The sequence below is a fragment of the Pleurodeles waltl genome, chromosome 3_1, assembly GCF_031143425.1.
Source record: "Pleurodeles waltl isolate 20211129_DDA chromosome 3_1, aPleWal1.hap1.20221129, whole genome shotgun sequence".
NCBI classification, from domain to species: Eukaryota; Metazoa; Chordata; class Amphibia; order Caudata; family Salamandridae; genus Pleurodeles; species Pleurodeles waltl.
In genome coordinates, this window is record NC_090440.1 from 401,715,311 (window position 1) to 401,736,652 (window position 21,342).

The 21,342-nt window shown below is 43.6% G+C and overlaps 1 protein-coding gene across 15 annotated transcripts in view; it reads right to left on the reverse strand.

Moving 5' to 3' along the window:
* The window catches only part of PPIP5K1 (diphosphoinositol pentakisphosphate kinase 1), a 1,126,642-nt gene that overhangs the window by 758,849 nt on the left and 346,451 nt on the right, over positions 1-21,342 (reverse strand). For all 15 annotated transcript variants that reach the window (XM_069222621.1, XM_069222618.1, XM_069222612.1 and 12 more), the window contains one exon: positions 12,089-12,190. In XM_069222621.1, the coding sequence (XP_069078722.1) occupies positions 12,089-12,190 (102 nt within the window). The remainder of the gene's footprint in view (positions 1-12,088; positions 12,191-21,342) is intronic.

The following is a 21,342-nucleotide window of genomic DNA, read 5'->3' on the forward strand; positions in this document are numbered from 1 at the left end:
TTATTGGGACCTCTGCCGACATGCGACACCTCATCAAGAAACAGCAACTCTCAATAGAAAAAACACTTAAACTATGACCAAAATGAACTCTTGAAGCCCCACATTTTGGGATACACAGGAATAGCATGATATGGTAAATTTTGATAAAAGGTAACGTCTGTGGTCCTTTAAAATAACATTATCGTGCATAAATGAACTATACCTCTTACTGCGAGCTGAAAGAACAAATGAGGAGAACTATAAACACTACGAAGTGCTCAACAAATACAAAAGCAAGCTGATTCTCTACATTAGAAAGTGAGGCAATTAAAGCAAACCATTTGCTTAAATAGGCATAGCCCTTTTGTATGTCATCATCAGAGTCAATGAATTAATAAATGACAACTTTGGACCTGTGAGAAGACCTTAATTGGCCACCTTTCATCTTTCAAAGGTGGAGACCAGCCCATGAGTACATGTGGCCTTGCTCCATTTGGAAAGAATCCCAGACTCTTGCACAAGGAGTCTTTTTTGCCTTCTGATAACATGTGGAAATATAGGATACTACCCATCTGTCAATTAAATATTTTGAGGAAAGGATCGAGAATTTGGTTCCCATAACTTGAACAAAGTTGTTTGGAATTATTAACATCATTTGTTAGATCAAGAGAGCGTCACAGGGTCATTCTTAAGTCCAAGGCCTAAACAGATCACTCTCTCTCCTAGAGATGTAGGGCTTGGAAAGGTAGATAACAACATATCAGACGAATGGTAAACTCTGAAATAGTTTTTGGTAGAAATGAGAAATGAATTCTATGCATTCTAATGACACCTTATTCTGATGAAACGTGTATCAAACATATTTGTACATGTAGGTAGCATTTCACTCACACTCCTAGCTAATGATATAGCTAGTAGGAATGCCATCTTCAACAAGGCATGTCCAATTAAATAAGACAGTACAATATTTAACTCCCAAGCCTTAGCTAGCTTTCTGATTAGAGGGAAACCTTTAAGACCATGTGCAAGTGCTTAATCACTTAGATAGTGAGAAAAGATAATTGAAGATCAGCTTTAGACACAAAGAATATAAGATGGTACTGTCTTTTCCAGGCCTTCAGGAACATATGTTTGAACTGTATTCTCAGGACTTTCTTGTACAAAGATGGTTCAGGGCGCTAATGTAATTCGGAGGTAGACTTAGATATCCACTTGTGTTCAGGAGCTAGGCAGTGAAGTACAGTGACAAAAGTCTGTGGTGTGTGATCTTAACTGACATCCTGAATTTAAGATCTGGTCTGATGCATTCTGCAGGCCTCCTGGGCCAACAGAAGATCAAGGGGTAATCATTATGTTTTGCTTGTAGTGTGTGAGTGGTTATCATCTAGGGTGAACCAAACTGGTGGGTAAATATCTTTGACTAGACTATCAACAAGGCAGTGCTGTGGAAAGCAGAAAGATGGCCTGTGGCATTTCTACGTCTCGTCTGCAGACAGTCGTTAGGGAAAGAACTGTTATTGACCATAACAAAAACCTAGAGTGTGTTTTTTGCCAACCCACTGCCAGCCACTCCTTGGTTTTCTTGTAACTCTTATTTGCTGGTTTCTTAATTTTTGCCTCTGCTTCCTTTTCTTCGGTTATCCTTCCCCTGGCGAAAATGACTTGAACCCTTTCTCTACACACATTCAGGGAACTGCCTTTTTCTTTTGTGGTCACTATTCCATGTGAATGCATATGTTTTGTTCATCTCTGCACCATGTTTTATTTTTGGGTTGCATAGTCTCCCCCAAGTAATCACATCCACCACACGTGTTGTGTTGCTCGTGCCTCCCACCCCGGCTATTTTTTATTTATTCCCTTCTTCATACCGGTCTCAAGCTTTCCTGTTGCTCCCACACCCGCCTGCAGTTGGTCCCCTCACACCACCATCCTTCATTCCTCCCCCCGCCCACATAATCCCTAAAATATGTTTTTTTAGCTTTTTGCTGATGGATTGCCCCTTGCTGATTGATTGATCCAATCTCCTTGAGGACCATTTTTTTAACTACATTATCGCTGGACAAGCATAGGCAGATATCTGTTCCAGCCTATTAAAATATACACCGCACTATTCCTTGTAGGGTATTTAAATGTTTAGATGAGACACATGTATTCTGTTTCTTGTGAAGGGATCTATGTTGGAAGACCTTTTTGTGGGGGTACTGAGGCAGTCAGGGATAACTAGATGATATCCTGTGATGTGGTGATCACTGATGTAACAAGACTACAATACTGTGTGCTTCACAAGGCTAATTGTATTGCCTCTTTCAGAGAACAAGAGTAAGCAGTCAAAACTTTCTCCTGGGCATTACAGAAGTAGATTCAGTAGAACACCCTAATTAGCCCTCTGTGATATCAATGTCCAGTCAGTACTTCAATTCTGAAAGTGAAATAGACTAGTTGTTACCAGATAGGCAACGAGAAAAGGTTACTATAAGAACTTGTACCTTTGGAACCATGAGTTAGAAGAAATTGGATTTTGTAAGGCATGTGAACACTGACAGCCTCCTTGTCCTTTTGGGGCTGAGAAAAGGAGAGACTGGTAAGCCAAAGGCACTTGTTGGAGATACTACAATGGTGAGAGAAAATGATGCAGGTCCACTATGCAGGAAATGCTCCACTTTAGATTGTGTTTTTACTGGCCAGTTGGACATTGATGATCTTGTTTTCTTGAGCAATGTCTGTACATCAAGGTATCCTCACACAACTATTTCAGTACGTTGAATCTCATGCAGATCTTCCTAAGAACGTGACAGCTACTTTTGGAAGGGCAGTCTAGTTTCTAAGGCAGATAGGTAAACTGACACGATCACAGAGGCAAGGCAACTTTGCACCTGTTCTAGATTAGACTCAGTTTGGAGGGTGTCTAAACCAGTAGTCTCTAAACTAGTGTTTAGGCTTCGGTGGTGTTCTAAGGACAAATATGAACGAAGTTATGGTTGAGAGTGTTACTTTCAATAAGGCAGCTCCCATATGAAGTTGCATTTCTTCTTTGGAGGATTGAGCAACACACATCAGCCGCCAAGCAGCTCATTCTTACTGACAGCAGTCACCATGGTCTGACCGTTGCAGGAGACATAGAGGAGACCCCCGCTATGTCCAATGCAGCCAGCAGTGCCACTCTCCTAGTGAAGAAAAAGCTAAAGAAACAATTAAAAACCTGTAGAGTGGTTTCACTGTTAACTGCTGAACAAAACAAATGGAATCCTCCAGAAGATCGTGACTCAGTTGAGTTGTACCCAATTTTCACTTTCAAGGCGGGCACTGACAGCCAGAAAGAACTAGCTCCAGCAAGTGCAGTTCCCGAGACAATCTCCCATGCGCAGTCACCAAAGGAAAGGGTAGGCGAATGCACACAAGCCAACCTAAATAAGACTTGCACAGACTTCATTGCACGCTCAACTCAGAGCACCAACAACATGACTGCTTTCTCAAACAGTCAAATCACTGAATAGGCAACTACAGCATCCAATCAAAATGCACCTTCAACTCGGGTAACCTGAGGAACAACCCACCCAAAGTGTCTGCCAGAATGCTAGAGTTGAATCACATGAATGCCAGAACTGGCATTATGGCGATAGTGTTAACCCTCCGATATCATATTAAAGGCCAATATGATATTCTAAACAGGGGTAACATTCTTTGCCTGTTTAAAAACATACAATCTCTTGCACAAATACAATCCGATGATCTCGTCTGGGTCAGGTTTCAAAGACTCCCTGGTGACCCTCGTGGTGAGTCAACAATGGTAGGCTTGCGCCAACAATTATACCAGGCTACCATGCTTAAGTATGCACCCCTATTTGTGAATGGGCATTGACATTAAACAAAATCACCCAGAGAAATACCCACATGTCCTTCTGGCCAGGCCCTGTAAGCAAGGGGTGAACTCTGTACTTCGAGGGACGGATAATACACACCACACTAATGAACATCAAGTCGACAAACAACTGCAACATGTTTAAAATATCATGCATAAATTAACAATGGGTGGTGTATTCCCAGGCAGCCAATGAAGAGAGGCAGGCACCACCCACTTCAAGTATTGATCAACGGCATCCCTAATACATTAAATTATGATGCACAGTAACAAACAGTAAGAGCCCAACTCCAGTATTCAGTTAACAATTATTTCATGGAGCGTGGAAGGTCTCAAGAAAATCATAGAGGGCAATTCATCCCTCGATTATCTACACACATGAGACATCCTTTGCTTTTGGGAGACCTGAGCAAGAGGAAGAACTACGCTGCTAGGCTATTATGAATTTTGCCTGCCTGCAATAAAACGTAATATCTTTGGCCGGCAGTCAGGTGGGCTTCAATCTATGTAAAACACAAGCAGAAAATAGAGGACAGAGCAATATTGACTAACTTACGTACACTTCCAATTTCTACTCATCAAAGGCTTACATTGCAAGCTGAATCCTCTCTACTAATGAAGTACTGAGTTAATGCTGCGCAGAGTCAGTAAAAAAAAGACCCTACACGTTTTAAGAACCAAAAAGGAAGAGCTGCTTAGTAAATTCTCACATGCCAATCTTGGCGGGTGACTTTAACACAGGGGGCCTGGGCCTCCAAACCAAAATAACAAGTTTAACCACTGAGGCTGCATTGTTTCAAAGCCTCCTTAATAGCCACAAATTAGTCTCCCTGCAACTTATAAAAGAAACAAATGAGCCACACTGTGATATTCTTCCAACATTCAGGACATATCTACTATCAAATATATTTTCCTTAGTGAAGCTTTGGAAGCCACAATCAGCAAGTTTGAAGTAGATGATCCGGCAGAAAACACCCACAGACCTCTACGAACAAACCTTCAACTAGACACCAAGGACTCGCCATAGTTATTCTCTTTGGGCGAATAAATAGGTGAAGAATGCCATAAAGTCCTCCCCAGAATAAAATGGACAGAGATCCTAGGCAATGAGTTAAACAACTGGATCACATCAAAACAGACTGCCAACTCGCCATCCAGCATCTCTCCATCTCTGGAGCTGTGGGATGATTTTGAGCAGAGCTGCGCACAGGTCTGGGGGAGAATCATGGCTGGCACCGAAGTAAAGCCCACCCACTCCACAAACAGCCTCTCAAACATCCTCAAAGGTACTGGCAATCAGTAAGCGTCCTAGCGGCTAACGGACAAGGTAAAAACAACACAGCTCATGTAGTCACGGCATACAGAGAGGCCCATAGGTAGATTGTTTGGCAACAAAAAGACTAAGAAAATTGAGGACGAATGGCAAGATAAAAATCAATCCCTTTTCAGCAGGCATATAAAAAGACTCATTAACTTTGCCCAGACCAAGGAAAACGGCATGGTGGAAATGGAGTGGATTGCCCACGTCCAGACTCGACACGGACGATCAGGTGAACAAAACATAGGCCAATTAAGCAGTCTTTGCATTAGACAGTCCTGTGCACTCATCCTTCCCCCTCCCAGAGGTTTCTGTTTGAATAGTAATATGAAAAGAAATGAGGAAAGATGGGGTGACAGGACCAAACGGTCTCCCTGAGACAGTTTTCAAAGCAGCAGAAGATTTCTGGGCTTGGATACTGACACCGCTCTATAAATCACGCCTTCGCCACTGCCATGATTCTGAATTGATGGAGAAGGTTTATTCTCTTTCCTATTTACAATATGGGAGGTAGCCCTTTCAGATCTGGAAGCAAAGGCTTATGCACAACATTTGCTTGATAACCTGGAGGCCAGGGTGAAAGAAAACAACATTCTTCCATACTTGGAATTGGGATTTAGGCCGGCAAGTTCCACAATTGACAATGTCACTGCATTAGCTTACTTGTCACAGCAAGCAACACGGAGGAAACAACAGCCACTTTTCAGTGGTTTTGTAGACTACAGTGCAGCTTTTGGCAGGGAGACTCAGGGCACGCTGTGGGATAAACTAACAGCATGGGGGGCCCTGCCATCGCTTCTTAAACCAATAATACCGTTATATCAGTGGACCTGGGTCAAGATAAAAACAGGCCCCACCACAGCGACCGCCAAAGTCACAACGAAATACGGTCTCTAACAGGGCTGCATGCTGGCCCCTCTCCTCTTCAACCTTTAAACTGCCAACTTGGGGAAGGCATTGGAAGGTGCCTCCACAGGTACAACATGGTTAATAAGCTCCAGGTGAACCAGGGTAAGACTATGGGTAAGACTAAAATCATAACCTTACCGGCTTGGGAACCTGAGAATAACAACAGTCCTAAGTTACAACTACCTAGGTGTTTGGCTCACAGAAGGGGCCAAACCAATGGCTCATCAGAAGCACCTTAAGATCAAAAGTGCAGGAGTCATCCACAACCTAAAACGCCTCAACAGCCATCTGCAAAGTCCATTTGCCGAAGCCATGTTTAAAGTCCTGAAAGTTAAACTGATCCCTGCACTAAATTACGGTCACAAAGCCTTTGCCAGAGTACTGGTTACAAAATTAAATAACATCCAAACTATGGCATATGAAAGTTTTTTTATTTACTGCAACACATTCAAAGAGCGAACCTAAGATTGGATCTTCGCCTCGGGAGAAAGGAACTTTTTTGTCAAGGAGGCCTCTTAAAGTCCTACCTTAGGATTCTACGGGGACTCGAGAAACACGCTTAAGGCACAACTCAAAATAATCTTCGAGGCAGGGGGCTCCTCATGGCAAACTTTTCTATCCCAGCCAGTTATGAATTTAAATATCGAAGCCACAAACCTTCACTGCCCTGATATAGCTTTCCAACAATGGAAAAGGAGAGTGAACTTGCAAGTTAAAATAACCTCCCTTGAACTGGAAATAGGAAGCCTTTGTTGTAGTATGATCAGCAGGGCACTAGAAGCTTCATATATGCCCAGAAAAGTGCAGCCCTAGTTACATCAAGTCCTTGCACCAAATACATGCAGGAAAATGTTAAATATGCGGCTCCTCGTCCTACCAATAACGGATTACAATCCCATTTGGGAAGGCAGGTCAGGGTAAGATCATGCAGCAGATTATGCAAGTATTACAAGGAATCTTGGATTCATTTATTGTGCTGCTGCCCCAAACTTTCCAGTGAACATCACTGCCTGCTATTTTTGGCCCAAGGAGCAAGAACCTGCAGAAGGACCTTGGACGCATGTTTTAGTAACAACACTCCGATGATCCTAGCAAGGCCAGGGAAATTCACAGTCGCGATTTGATCAGCACTTCAGCTGTCACAGTCGCAGAGGGGAGCCACTAGACCAGATTAAACACACTTAGGCCAAAAGCCCTTGCTACCTGCTAGTCCAACAGACTCCTGAACAAACACCTCAGTAATGGGCTTTTTTCCACATCCCCAATATATCAGCCAAAGACAATTCGGACACTGCTCCCATTAAGATGCGCTAACAGAACCACACATTTTGCGATGCTGCCTTTTGCACATTTTATGTATTTTAAATCTTTGGGAGTTTTATATTGTGGTTTTACATATTACTTTTGTATTTGGGTAATAACGTTTTATGTAATACTTTCAGGTAATGTTTCATGTAATGATTTCAAGTAATTGAACATGAATACACTCATTGATTCATCATACTGACAGACATTTGTAGGAAAGTACTCTTTTTGACATGGGCACCCCCCACTTTTTGCCACTGGTACTGAGATTTTGGGACTAAAGGTGCATTGGGTTCCTGCTAACCAGGGCCCCAGTGCCAGTGCCCTTTCCCTAAAACAAGGTAAAATAATCTAATTGTGTACAATTGGAATAAACTTCAGCACCCCTGTAAGTTCCTAGTATATGGTGCACCTGGCACATGGGGCATGGGTGCTAAAGAGGGTCCCTAAGGGCTATAGCATGTATTATGCCACCCTAAGGGACCCCCCTACACATTGCATGCATACTGCCACTCAATGTGTGCCATGCCAAAGTCACTGCATATAATATATGTAAGTCACCCCTACAGCAGGCCTTAGATCCCTAAGGCAAGGTGCATTATATTTTGTGTGAGGACAAATCTGCATGAGCAGATATGCCCCTGTGATGTCTAGTCTGATTACTAGATATCACAAGTGAACAGGAAAGCCATCTTAAGGTATGTGCTGGGCACTGGTCATTACGAGTTACCCAGCTACATAATGGCTTCACTGAAACCTATGGCGTTTGGTGTCAAACACCTTGTCTTAATAAATCCATACTGATGCCAGTATTGGATTTATTATGACAGGGACCTTGGATGTGCTCCCTGAAACATACTAATCTTCTAGTGTACTGGCTGACTGGTATCGACCACTCTGCCACCACAGACAAGTTTCTGATCCCCTGGAGGGGAGAGCCCACACTCTCAGGGGCGACAGCCAATGCCTGCTCCGGAGGAAAGTGTTATCACCTCCTCCAGCAGGATGGCTGGTAAATCAGAGATTCTAGGCTGGAGAATTTAAAGACTCTGGTGATCTTTGATATGCGACCCTGGCTTCCCCCAGACCTGGGGAATGCCACCCCATTTGTCACCAGGACAGGTGGGACATTTGCTATGCAGTAGGTGTGTTGCACCTCCAGGATAGTCACACCCCTAAGGTGGGCTGCTTGATGTGCTCCACGAAAGAAAGGTTAAACCATCTTTCTTTTGGCGGAACTAGGAACTCTGGGACAGGGTTATGCCCACTCCCCACAGGAAGTGGTCATATAGTGGGTGTAGTCACCCCAGGCTACAACCCTATACTCCCCTAAACACCCTTAAATTCGGTATTTAGCAGGCCCCCTGACACCAGCAACTCAGAATTGTGTGACTACAAGAAGAAGGAGGACAAAGCAGATATGAACAGCGCAAGAACTGAGGACTACCTGTGGAATCTGGTGCCAAATCCTGCCTACCGCCTCCTGTCCCAAAAGTTGCAAAGACCTGACTCGTACTGCAGCTGTGCACCTTCCTATAGCCTCGGCGCCCTGCCAGCACTTTATCAACTAGCCAGCATCTACCTCAGAGCAGAGGAGCCACTTCCCTGCATGAGCAGGCATGAATCGCAACTGTCTGTTTTTCATTTTTGCCGACCATCGGACCCACCGAGGGAGCATATCACCGGGAAGAGGATCCTGAGTGTCCAGGAGTGCAGCTCCGTGACCCCATCCTGTCTTTGCGATGCTGAGGCTGCCCGGAACCTCCTTGCAACAATACCCGGTGTTCCACCATCAGTCGCAAGCACCAAGGCTTGTTTGTGTTCAGTTGGGACACCATCGCCACTAAAACAAACCTGCACGTTGATGGACTTTGAGAGAGGCCAGCTCCATGCCAGAAGTTGTTTTGTTGTGCTTCTTTCACCTCTTCTGCAGGTACACCAAGAACCGTCAGAGCCTCTAACTCACCGCCTCCAACGGAAAAAACATCTCTGCACCCGAGCTCCTCAATCTGGGCTCACAAGACTTGGCAGTGTCTCTTTGGTCCTGAAACCCCCATGAGCCGAGCGCCCTTTTGGGTCTGCCCGGACAGGTCCCACAGTCCCCATTTGCAGTCTATTTTCTACAGGTACTTTTCCCCATTGATTACTGCACATATGCTACTACCACTGGAAGTACCTCTGTACAAGACACAGCAGGGCAGGTAAACCCAAACAGTTGGTTCTTTCTAGGAACCTGGCCCCTACTTACTTTAAGTCCAGAAGAACAGTCCTGTGAGTCATTTGCAAGTAACCCTAAGCAGTATATGTTCTCCCCATATCATAACATCACCGCGTTCGATGACCATGCCTCATATTTGACAGCTGTATTTTCTACACTTTGAAAAAACGCTAACTCGAAAAGTACTTTCCTGATCTTGTAGATTTTGATGTCCAAAATAACATAAAAATCTGTGTTATATTTCTAAATTGGTGTCATATTGACTTTGTGAGTGCAACAAATGCCCAACTCTACCCTCTGATTAGTCTAAGGCTGCTCAACCACGTTACCACAAATAAAGAACCCTGGGATTGTTAAAGCAAGCCCTGTCCAGTAATTGGAGATACCTGGACTCTCTGTACAGTGCACCTCATTCTGGTACACTATTTAGAGAGCCAGCTTCCTACAACATTTATATACACATCTAGCAGCCAAAACAAAAAGATGGAGCCAATAAAGTGTATGTAACATTCAAAGGTCCCAGTGCCCATAAAAACTGTGCATCTTTCTGTTTATGCAGCTCAGAATTAGCAGGCACCATAGCCACATCCCCAGGCAGGCCAGTTTGCACTGGGCTATGTTTCAGGCCTAGCCTAGCATCTGTCCCAGCTGTCCCAGAGGATAGCAACTATACTGGAAAATGGGTGGTATACGAGTGTCATTCAGGGCAAGGGCTCATATAAAGGACAAAGGAATGGACTTGGGCCCTCCACCAACTAACAGGTACAACACGTTTTGGGAGCAGAGGAAGAGATGGGTGTTGGCTGGTTTGTCCAAGATAGACATAGAAAACCTTCAAACCTTCAGATTGTGCAGCAAGCAACACTGGGCAGAACGTTTATTTGGGAGTACAATGTTGGCAATTTCCCCAAAAAGATGCGAGTAAAAAGGTCTATCCTCCTTGACTAGAATCACACTTCCACCACTGTCTGTCGCCACATTATCTTGATCGAGGGGTTAGGAGCCATTTTCACTTAAAAAGGGTTTCACTTCAGAGTTCTCCCAGTCATCAGATCACACTTCTGATGACAAACAAAACAAACAATATTCAACTTCCAATGGGCTTGCATGATTGTTGAAGGCTCTTGGATGCAATGCAGTGCCATTTCATAGCAGCAATAGATTCCAGCCAGCAACTTAGCTTCTCTCACTTATGCTGTGGATATAGTATACTCACAGAGCAGAAACATGAGCCTATGCTGCACCAATCTTGTAACAGCTGGGCGTTTCTTGACTGTTAACTGACAGAGATGTATGTCCCTGCTCCTAAATGAAGTACCTGTGATATTTTTGTCTCTTAGAATTACACCATTTGTGGGATTTACAACTCCTTCTAAAGAGTTTAGCATCAGAGCTGCCATCATGAGCGCTAATGTAGTTATATAGAGGTGTGCCTCTGTAGTTTTCCATTTCGATATTGGTGCTATTCTTGGTATGTCTTCTATGTCTCATGAGGTATTCGTCTATGTTTTCTATCTTGTGCAATGGAGTTCCCCTTCTGTTTTTGTCTAATGATTTGAGAACTCACAGGTCACCAACGTTAGCCGATAAGTGCAAGAACCAAAACATGCTCTCAGGATTTCCACAAGAGATCCAAATGTACAAATATTCTCAAAAGTAATAATTTCCAGTAAGTTGCTATGTTGAAAATACACCATGGCTCCACCCCTTGTATTAGTTTGTACCAACTACCTGCTGTTCACAGCTATATCTGTGCTGGCTGTGCTTGTAATCATACATCCACATATGCATTAACTTCTCAGAGCAGGACGTACATGGGAATGTCATTCTAAATGTCATTCCCGACTGAAGTGGAAGTTCTGTCAATAAAAATGGCCACACTGTTATTCCATAATCCATGGGAATTAATACATAATAGACGCAATTAAGAGATACTGAACAGAACTGTTAATTTTACCAACCTGGTATCTCTGCACCTAATTATGCTTAATAGTTAATCAGGGCTTTTACATTTGGGCAACTCTGTGTTCAGCGTATCTCAGACTGCTGAGAACAAAGAAAGAATACTCAAAATCTTGACAACACGATCCAATATGGACCTCACCGTGCTCAAAAGTAAAGAGGTTCTTAGAGAAAGAGAATCCAAATGCCAAAAAAAACAGTTATGCACCGATTTTATAGCATAGTGCATGCACCCAAAAAGAGCTTGCACAGTGTGCATTATTCTGTTACTTACATGGAACTTCTCATATTCTACTACACATGAAATCAGGTACTAACACTACATTTGTAGCAGTTTATTTGACAATGTCTTGACTCAGAAAATGAGTAATATGTGTTTTGCATATTATTGTATGACTCCTAAGATAGTAATCTTCTACGACAAACCCACATATATACTTATAAATGCACATTTTCCCAGTTACATACATGATACACTGTATATACTGACCAGAAAGGCAAAGGTCAAAGTTACAAATTATCATTCAGTGATACTTGCATAGTGCCTGATGTAGTGGGGACAATTGGAATATCCTCTGCCTCTGTAGGGATGGACCACGGAATGTGAAACTGAGGAGCCAATTCACGCATGATAATATTTCTGGAAATCATGAAATAAAAAGTAAAACATTTAGCACACAAGCATGGAAAACATCAGCTTTATCACACTGCAAACTTTTATGACTGCAGTGTGGTGCAGGAAACTAACTTGCAGTCTTTAGAGTGCTTCCCAATTTTGACATGCTTTCCACAACAGTCTAACTTTTTAATCTTTTGCGTGCCCAGCTAGAAGAATTTGCAATAAAGGTGCCAAATGAACACACACATTGTGTCAAAGCCATCCCCACATTGTAGCAATTTGTAACAAATGGTACTCTTCAGTGACAGCATGGTGGCTCCCATAACTTACAAATCATACATTGTTTATATACATTTAACAAACGTTTGGATAGATCTCATGAAGAGGCAAGGAAATATAACCCCAGTATAGACTTAGCATTTAAACAACATTAACTACAAACTGTTTACTGTTTGGTGGAGAAGTACTAATGTATATACAACATTACATTGTGAACAATATATACAAAAAAGTAACAGTAATCATGTTTATGGGAAGTCATATTTACGGAGTACGTCTGCTTAACAACAACAGTGCTCAGCGATAACTGCAAAACCCAAACATGTCATGGATTCATAAAGAAAAAAACAATTAATCCTCATAGCTTCTGCTTTATTTTCTTTCCTATGTTAAAGTAATGGCTGAAATCACAAGGTTAACTAATTTGCATTTGTTTTATATTACCTGATCATTTGAGCATGATGTATAAAAAGAATGCAATTCAACTTGGTGAAAGCAGGGGGAGTTACTGGGCCCAATCGATGTGCATGTATCTGTTCTCTGGCGGGTGTCTTTCATTCTGAGATAACTACTCTAAACCACCTATTCCTTATTATTAAGTATGTCATTACAGTTGGACTATATAAGACCACATCCACAAACTAATGGTGAGTATTGGTAAAGGAGAACTGTTTCTAAAATGTCAAGATTCTCTAGGGTGTTGGCATTTCCAACAAATGTATTGTGCCTATCTGTGCTCCAAATAAGATCTTAGGAGCATAAGTAGGCTTTATCCACTAAACAAGCACATTCATGCTAAATGCTGCTGTAGGAAGTTGGCTCTGTATGTGCTATTTCAAAGTAAGGAATAGCATGCACAGAGTCCAAGGGTTCCCCTTAGAGGTAAAATAGTGGTAAAAAGAGATAATACTAATGCTCTATTTTGTGGTAGTGTGGTCGAGCAGTAGGCTTATCCAAGGAGTAGTGTTAAGCATTTGTTGTACATACACATAGACAATAAATGAGGTACACACACTCAGAGACAAATCCAGCCAATAGGTTTTGTATAGAAAAATATCTTTTCTTAGTTTATTTTAAGAACCACAGGTTCAAATTTAACATGTAATATCTTGTTTGAAAGGTATTGCAGGTAAGTACATTAGGAACTTTGAATCATTTCAATTGCATGTATACTTTTCAAGTTATTCACAAATAGCTATTTTAAAAGTGGACACAGTGCAATTTTCACAGTTCCTGGGGGAGGTAAGTTTTTGTTAGTTTTACCAGGTAAGTAAGACACTTACAGGGTTCAGGTCTTGGTCCAAGGTAGCCCACCGTTGGGGGTTCAGAGCAACCCCAAAGTTACCACACCAGCAGCTCAGGGCCGGTCAGGTGCAGAGTTCAAAGTGGTGCCCAAAACGCATAGGCTTCAATGGAGAGAAGGGGGTGCCCCGGTTCCAGTCTGCCAGCAGGTAAGTACCCGCGTCTTCGGAGGGCAGACCAGGGGGGTTTTGTAGGGCACCGGGGGGAACACAAGCCCACACAGAAATTTCACCCTCAGCGGCGCGGGGGCGGCCGGGTGCAGTGTTAGAACAAGCGTCGGGTTCGCAATGGAAGTCAATGAGAGATCAAGGGATCTCTTCAGCGCTGCAGGCAGGCAAGGGGGGCTTCCTCGGGGAAACCTCCACTTGGGCAAGGGAGAGGGACTCCTGGGGGTCACTTCTGCAGTGAAAGTCCGGTCCTTCAGGTCCTGGGGGCTGCGGGTGCAGGGTCTTTTCCAGGCGTCGGGACTTAGGTTTCAGAGAGTCGCGGTCAGGGGAAGCCTCGGGATTCCCTCTGCAGGCGGCGCTGTGGGGGCTCAGGGGGGACAGGTTTTGGTACTCACAGTCGTAGAGTAGTCCGGGGGTCCTCCCTGAGGTGTTGGTTCTCCACCAGCCGAGTCGGGGTCGCCGGGTGCAGTGTTGCAAGTCTCACGCTTCTTGCGGGGAGATTGCAGGGTTCTTTAAAGCTGCTCCTTTGGATAAAGTTGCAGTCTTTTTGGAGCAGGTCCGCTGTCCTCGGGAGTTTCTTGTCGTCGTCGAAGCAGGGCAGTCCTCAGAGGATTCAGAGGTCGCTGGTCCCTTTGGAAGGCGTCGCTGGAGCAGAGTTCTTTGGAAGGCAGGAGACAGGCCGGTGAGTTTCTGGAGCCAAGGCAGTTGTTGTCTTCTGGTCTTCCTCTGCAGGGGTTTTCAGCTAGGCCGTCCTTCTTCTTGTTGTTGCAGGAATCTAATTTTCTAGAGTTCAGGGTAGCCCTTAAATACTAAATTTAAGGGCGTGTTTAGGTCTGGGGGGTTAGTAGCCAATGGCTACTAGCCCAGAGGGTGGGTACACCCTCTTTGTGCCTCCTCCCAAGGGGAGGGGGTCACAATCCTAACCCTATTGGGGGAATCCTCCATCTGCAAGATGGAGGATTTCTAAAAGTTAGAGTCACCTCAGCTCAGGACACCTTAGGGGCTGTCCCGACTGGCCAGTGACTCCTCCTTGTTATTCTCATTATTTTCTCCGGCCTTGCCGCCAAAAGTGGGGGCCGGGGCCGGAGGGGGCGGGCAACTCCACTAGCTGGAGTGTCCTGCGGTGCTGTGACAAAGGGGTGAGCCTTTGAGGCTCACCGCCAGTTGTTACAGCTCCTGCCTGGGGGAGGTGTTAGCATCTCCACCCAGTGCAGGCTTTGTTACTGGCCTCAGAGTAACAAAGGTACTCTCCCCATGGGGCCAGCAACATGTCTCTAGTGTGGCAGGCTGCTGGAACTAGTCAGCCTACACAGACAGTCGGTTAAGTTTCAGGGGGCACCTCTAAGGTGCCCTCTGGGGTGTATTTTGCAATAAAATGTACACTGGCATCAGGGTGCATTTATTGTGCTGAGAAGTTTGATACCAAACTTCCCAGTTTTCAGTGTAGCCATTATGGTGCTGTGGAGTTCGTGTTTGACAAACTCCCAGACCATATACTCTTATGGCTACCCTGCACTTACAATGCCTAAGGTTTTGTTTAGACACTGTAGGGGTACCATGCTCATGCACTGGTACCCTCACCTATGGTATAGTGCACCCTGCCTTAGGGCTGTAAGGCCTGCTAGAGGGGTGACTGACCTATACTTGCATAGGCAGTGAGAGGCTGGCATGGCACCCTGAGGGGAGTGCCATGTCGACTTACTCGTTTTGTTCTCACTAGCACACACAAGCTGGCAAGCAGTGTGTCTGTGCTGAGTGAGAGGTCTCCAGGGTGGCATAAGACATGCTGCAGCCCTTAGAGACCTTCCTTGGCATCAGGGCCCTTGGTACTAGAAGTACCAGTTACAAGGGACTGATCTGGATGCCAGGGTCTGCCAATTGTGGATACAAAAGTACAGGTTAGGGAAAGAACACTGGTGCTGGGGCCTGGTTAGCAGGCCTCAGCACACTTTCAATTGTAAACATAGCATCAGCAAAGGCAAAAAGTCAGGGGGCAACCATGCCAAGGAGGCATTTCCTTACAGCTGCCCTCTTCATAACAGCATGGTAGGTAGATACGTCATTCAGGGGTGAAGGGTGAGTTTGATACCCTTACTGATTCTGATCTGGAGAATGTATGCTTATATTCTTCCATATCTTTCCTATTTAACTTTCTCTTCAGATTGTTGTGGATCCTGACTACACCCTGTGGCAACAAATCAAACATGAAGGGGCAAATTCTGTGAGACAGGCTTTCACAGAATCAGGATTGCTACCAAAGTATTATATGCCCAAAGATTCACCTCTTTTTTTCAGTGTTCTACATCTGCAAATAGCACAAGATTTGTACCCCGTAGATGTGTGGCCAAGCGAAAGACATAAGTTGCAGAGCGAGTGCTTGGCTTTCCATGGGTACTAGTATGTACAATCAAGATCATGGCAAAATCTAAATGGTGTAGTGTTCATCTACAAAAACATTTAAATCTCTGAGCAAGCACACGAGAAAATAATTCCTGTGGCAACACACCTTCCATACAACCTTAATACCTTTTATTATAAAAGTCCATTGGAAATTCATCCAGAAACTTAAAATTCCTAAATCTTAAATTCTTCTTTGATGCTGTATAAATAATCTTCCAGTGGCAAACCGTATTGTTAGAAATGTGGTCATTAGTTTGAGTAACGTGTACTCCTTCCGACTTACTAAACACATCTGTACAGGTCAGACTGTTGCATTTATTTCAGTGACAAGCTCTGGTTAACTCCTTGTAACTATTATTCAAGCAGCAGGTAATTCTTAGAGAAATCTCTGATAAGTTCAAGCTGTTCCAAATAACTTTAAAGAATACAATACAATACGATAACATTCTAAAACCAATTAAAAGAAATCCCAATGCAAATCAGTAACTTCACCCTGCAAGATTCCGCACCTTTAGTATTTTCCGCTGGTGCCAGACTGGATCTGGACATTTTTACAGCAGTGCTTCCATGCACCGCCAGGTGGCATCGTGCAGCTCTGCATTGACCTCAATCCGTCCGGGAAGTGTCGGTGTCACATATATGCCCGACCCCGTGCGCAGACATCAGTTTCTTGATTATCATCTGTGCACAAGGGCATGGAAGAGTCAAACAGCTTTTGCTGCCGAAGTGCAGCTTTCCAATTTTGAAACGTTTTAGATGGTTTAAAGGAGACCACTCCACAGAACGGGGAGGTGGGAAGGCAGTGATGAATCTATGGTTAGACAGAGTATTTACCAGAAACAGTGTTACTGAAGGTAACTTGTTTCGTGTAGTTCTAACAGAACATTTCTCACATTTAGAATAGATACCAAAAGAAAACCTCCCCAAAGTGGAGGGTCTGTGGACTGGGCACAGAGCAGAAAGTCCTCGAGACTGGATTGGTGAAATGCCCTTCCTGCCGGACCGGACCATCAAGGCAGAAGAGCTTTGTGAACGTGTACACAGATGAATATGTCTTGGCTGCAGATGTCAATAACAGAAAGTCTGCATACCAACAAAGCGCTAGCAGCCTTCTCACGGGTGGAAAAGACCTCAAGCCTTCTGGCAACAGCTTGTTGACCAATGCGCAGCCGAGCTTAATGGAGAGGACTATCCATCTTATCCTTTTCTGCACCACCCAACTTACATTTCTGTGCACCAGAGAACCCAACAAAATATATGTATATAGATATATATAGATTTTTCTATGGCTTTTGATTGAGTTGTTAGGCCAGCCTTATGGAGACAGTTTTCTGACCTAGGTACCCCCTTTGAATCTCTTAAGACTGATAATTACATTACGTTATATACATCAACTTGGTGTAGAGTCCTAATAGAAGTGAATAAGTGGTTAACATCTAAGATAAAATCAGGGAATGATTTGAAACAGGGCTGCTTATAAGCAGCCCTTTTGTATTCTGGTTTCTACATGATTTACCTTTTTAAATTCACCTGGGCAGGAATTTCCCCCCAAGATTAGGTTCACATACATTGCACCTACCTATCTACGCGGATGATGTGGTTATTAATAATCTAAACCAAATAGGTTTGCAACACAATCTAAAGACACATTACAACTATGGTGAAAAGCATTTTTTTCAAAATCAATATTTCAAAAACATAGGTAGCAGTATTTAAGGGCTGGAAGAAACGTAAATCATTCACTGGAGTATTATGGAGACCATAAAGCAGAGATGGTAAAAACGTATACATAACATGGTGGAACCTTTTCTGGAAACCTAAATAATAAATACCATTTTGATCAAACTGGAATAAAAGCATTGCCCTTTGCAGGTGCAATAAACTTTTACAAGTCTTTGGGGAGAAGACATTTCAATATCCTATTGAAAATGTTAAAAAAACAAAAATCCCCTCCACTTTGAGCCACGCCCATGAATACACACCTATTGAAAAGTAGAACGTTTTTAACCTATGAGGGAAAGTTTCTGTGGCAATTTTGTACAGTGAGTTCAGCCACTCCAATTCAAGCATTGTGCCTGGAATTTAGTTTATCCAGCACTTTTGCTCAGGCAGTCAGAAAAATAGTTTGTAGAGACTATTGTATAATACAGGCCTTTGAGGGCTCTCTGGGAGAATTGTTAAACAAAGAGGAGTGACACCTTATCGGTAAATTTACAATTTGCATTAGAATAGTTGATTTGAATTTCTTCAGACATGGTCTCCTGAGCAAAAAAGCCATCCCAATGATTAAGTTACTCACTTAATGGTAACAGCGGAACAACTAAAAGTGTATAAGCTCTTTCCTAATAAGGTACACTTTGACAGGGCCCAACAGTATCTAACGTTATTTCTTGAACACAGTGCCTTAAGAATAATATTGCTACTAAGATTAGGTTATCTTTCCCTTAACGCTTTTTTTTTTAGGTAAATTGGCTAGGTAGACAAATGACCCACACAGATTTCATTATTTGTATGAGGGAAACCAAGACTGTGCCATGTACTGTCAAACTGTCCAGCACTTGCAGAACTACAGAGGCGTTATTTAATTCCACTACATTTTAAATACAATAAAAACTCATGATGATTTTTTCACTTTTGTAATGTCTTCAGCAAAAACACAAATATGGCCTTTTTAATTTTTTCCACAACTATTTATTTTAGCAGGCAATTTAGTTTATAACTGCTATATTTTTTAATCTTAATTGTATGTTGGTTTTATTGCTATAATTGTGACCTATGCTCAATGATCAATTACTAATAAATTATAACAAAAAACTGGTTGTCCACATTATAGAGTATCTCCTACTCTTTCGAGGAGTGAGGCAGTACAAAGAACATTGGGAGGCAGATGAATTGCCAATGAGAAAAGGTGTCACAACTTTAGGGAAAAGCTGTCATGGTCCACAACACCAGTCTGTCTAGAAAAAGGTGATGTGGGTAGCTGCATCAAGAGATCCGAAAGCTTACTTAGGCAATAAGCTGAAGTGATCGCTATGAGGAAAATCGTCAGAAGTTGCTGCATCGTGGCTCAAAGTAGGACACATGAGGGACTTCCAGATCAAATTAAGATCCCACTTTGGCATTACAGTTTGGGAGGGAACATGTGCATCTAACCTTTAATGAACTGCATCAAAACAGTTGATTTAAACAAGGATCATTGTATGGGAAAGGCAAAAAAGGTCGAAAGGGCGGACATATAACCTTTATTGGTGCCCACTGCAAAATCTTGCTGGACCAAATGCAAAAACAAACAACCAAACAACAGAAAGTTTAGCTGGTAGAGGGGCCTGTATTGCAGACTCCACATCAGGCCAAAGATTTATCCCAGTTCTCTGTGTAAAGTGATTATGTGGGAGGGCACCTGACTGCGAGGATTACATTCAAAACCTCAGGAGGAAGACTGAATGCGGTAAACTGCTGCAGCTCTATTTCCATGTACGAAGGTGCAGACTGTGGTGGCTCAGATGAAGGTTTCTGCCCTGCTGCTGCAAACGAAGATCCTCCTGAAGTGGAAGCCTGGTTTGATGACAAATCCTCATGCACAGAAGTTCCAGGAACCACACTATCCAGGCCCAATCTAAAGCCACTAGGAAGACTTGGGCCCAATCATTCCTCATCTTCTTCAGAACTAGGGCGAGGACTGCCAGTGACAGAAAGGCATACTGGAGTCTCTTGACCCAATGTAACCTAAATGTGTTGCCTAGAAAGAGAATTCTTGGGAAGGCCAATGCACAGACGTTTTAACACTGCACATTCTCAACTGTGGCAAAAAGATCTATCCCTTCAAGAGTGTCCCCGCTGTCGGATGATGCCCTGCGCCACCTCGGCATGCAACTGCCATTCGTGATCCACCACGTGTCTCCAGCTGAGCTTGTCTGCCTAGCGTTTAAAAATCCCATTATGCTACTAACAATCATGGTGATGCCCAGACTCTCCAGCCAAATGCAGGGGCATAGCATCTCTTGGCACAGAACCCAGGAGCTCACTCTGCCCTGCTTCTTACAGTACCACATGGCGGTGGAGTTGTCCATGAGAAACTGCACCAGCTTTCCCTCAATGGCTGGCAGGAAGGGCTTTCAAAGTCAGGTCAAATGGCCCGTAACTACAACAGATTTATGTGGAGGCAGACCAAACTGAATGACTTCAACACCAAGCTGGCAAAATAAAACATCTGCTTCCTAAACACCTCACCCCTTTTTGACTTCTGGTTTGGAGGGGATGTGGAGAACACATCCCATTAGGGTTGACTTTGCTTATGGAAATCGTAGGAGTTTGGTGCTGCAAAAGAAAGTCTGGGTCGTCCTGCGTCAGTCTGTGGCACCTGGCAACCTTCCAGTTCACGGGTGGCAACAGCAAGGCTTCACCCAAGTAGGCTTCACCCAAGTACCCCATAAGAATGTCAGTCAGTGCTTCATTAAACAGGGTTCAGGTGAGGATGGCCCAGCGTACACAATCTCAGAGGGGACATTTCTTTTGACTTCCTCTGAAGAAAACAGTAGGTCCAGGATGTTTAATCACCAGACCACTACTCTGTTGGTGGTCCCAATGGGGAAACCAACCCTTTCAGTGGAAGTATCCAACCCACTGGCCTCCTGCAAGTCCATTTAGATATCTTCTTTATCATGGGGTGAGAGTAAATGATCGCAATCATCACCATCATGATTATCAAATTGATCAGTGCCCAATCCAAAAATGTGATAAAGCCTCTGAGGAACTGTTTTGTCTGAATCAGAGTGTATGGAAGCTGGATGCATGGGAGGGGAGTCAAGGCATGACCCTGACTAAGGTCAAGGCTCTACCTCAGTCAGGTCAAAGTAGATTCTGTAGATTTGGTATGAGGTCGGACACTGGAGGAAAAGGAGGCTTGACCTCCAGAATGGAGGTTGGCACTGAAGTCTGTGTGGAACTGGAGGTAGGCTCAACAGGCACATACGGCGTCAAGGACAGATCCACCAACTGAATCTTGGGGAACAAAGGCATACCAGA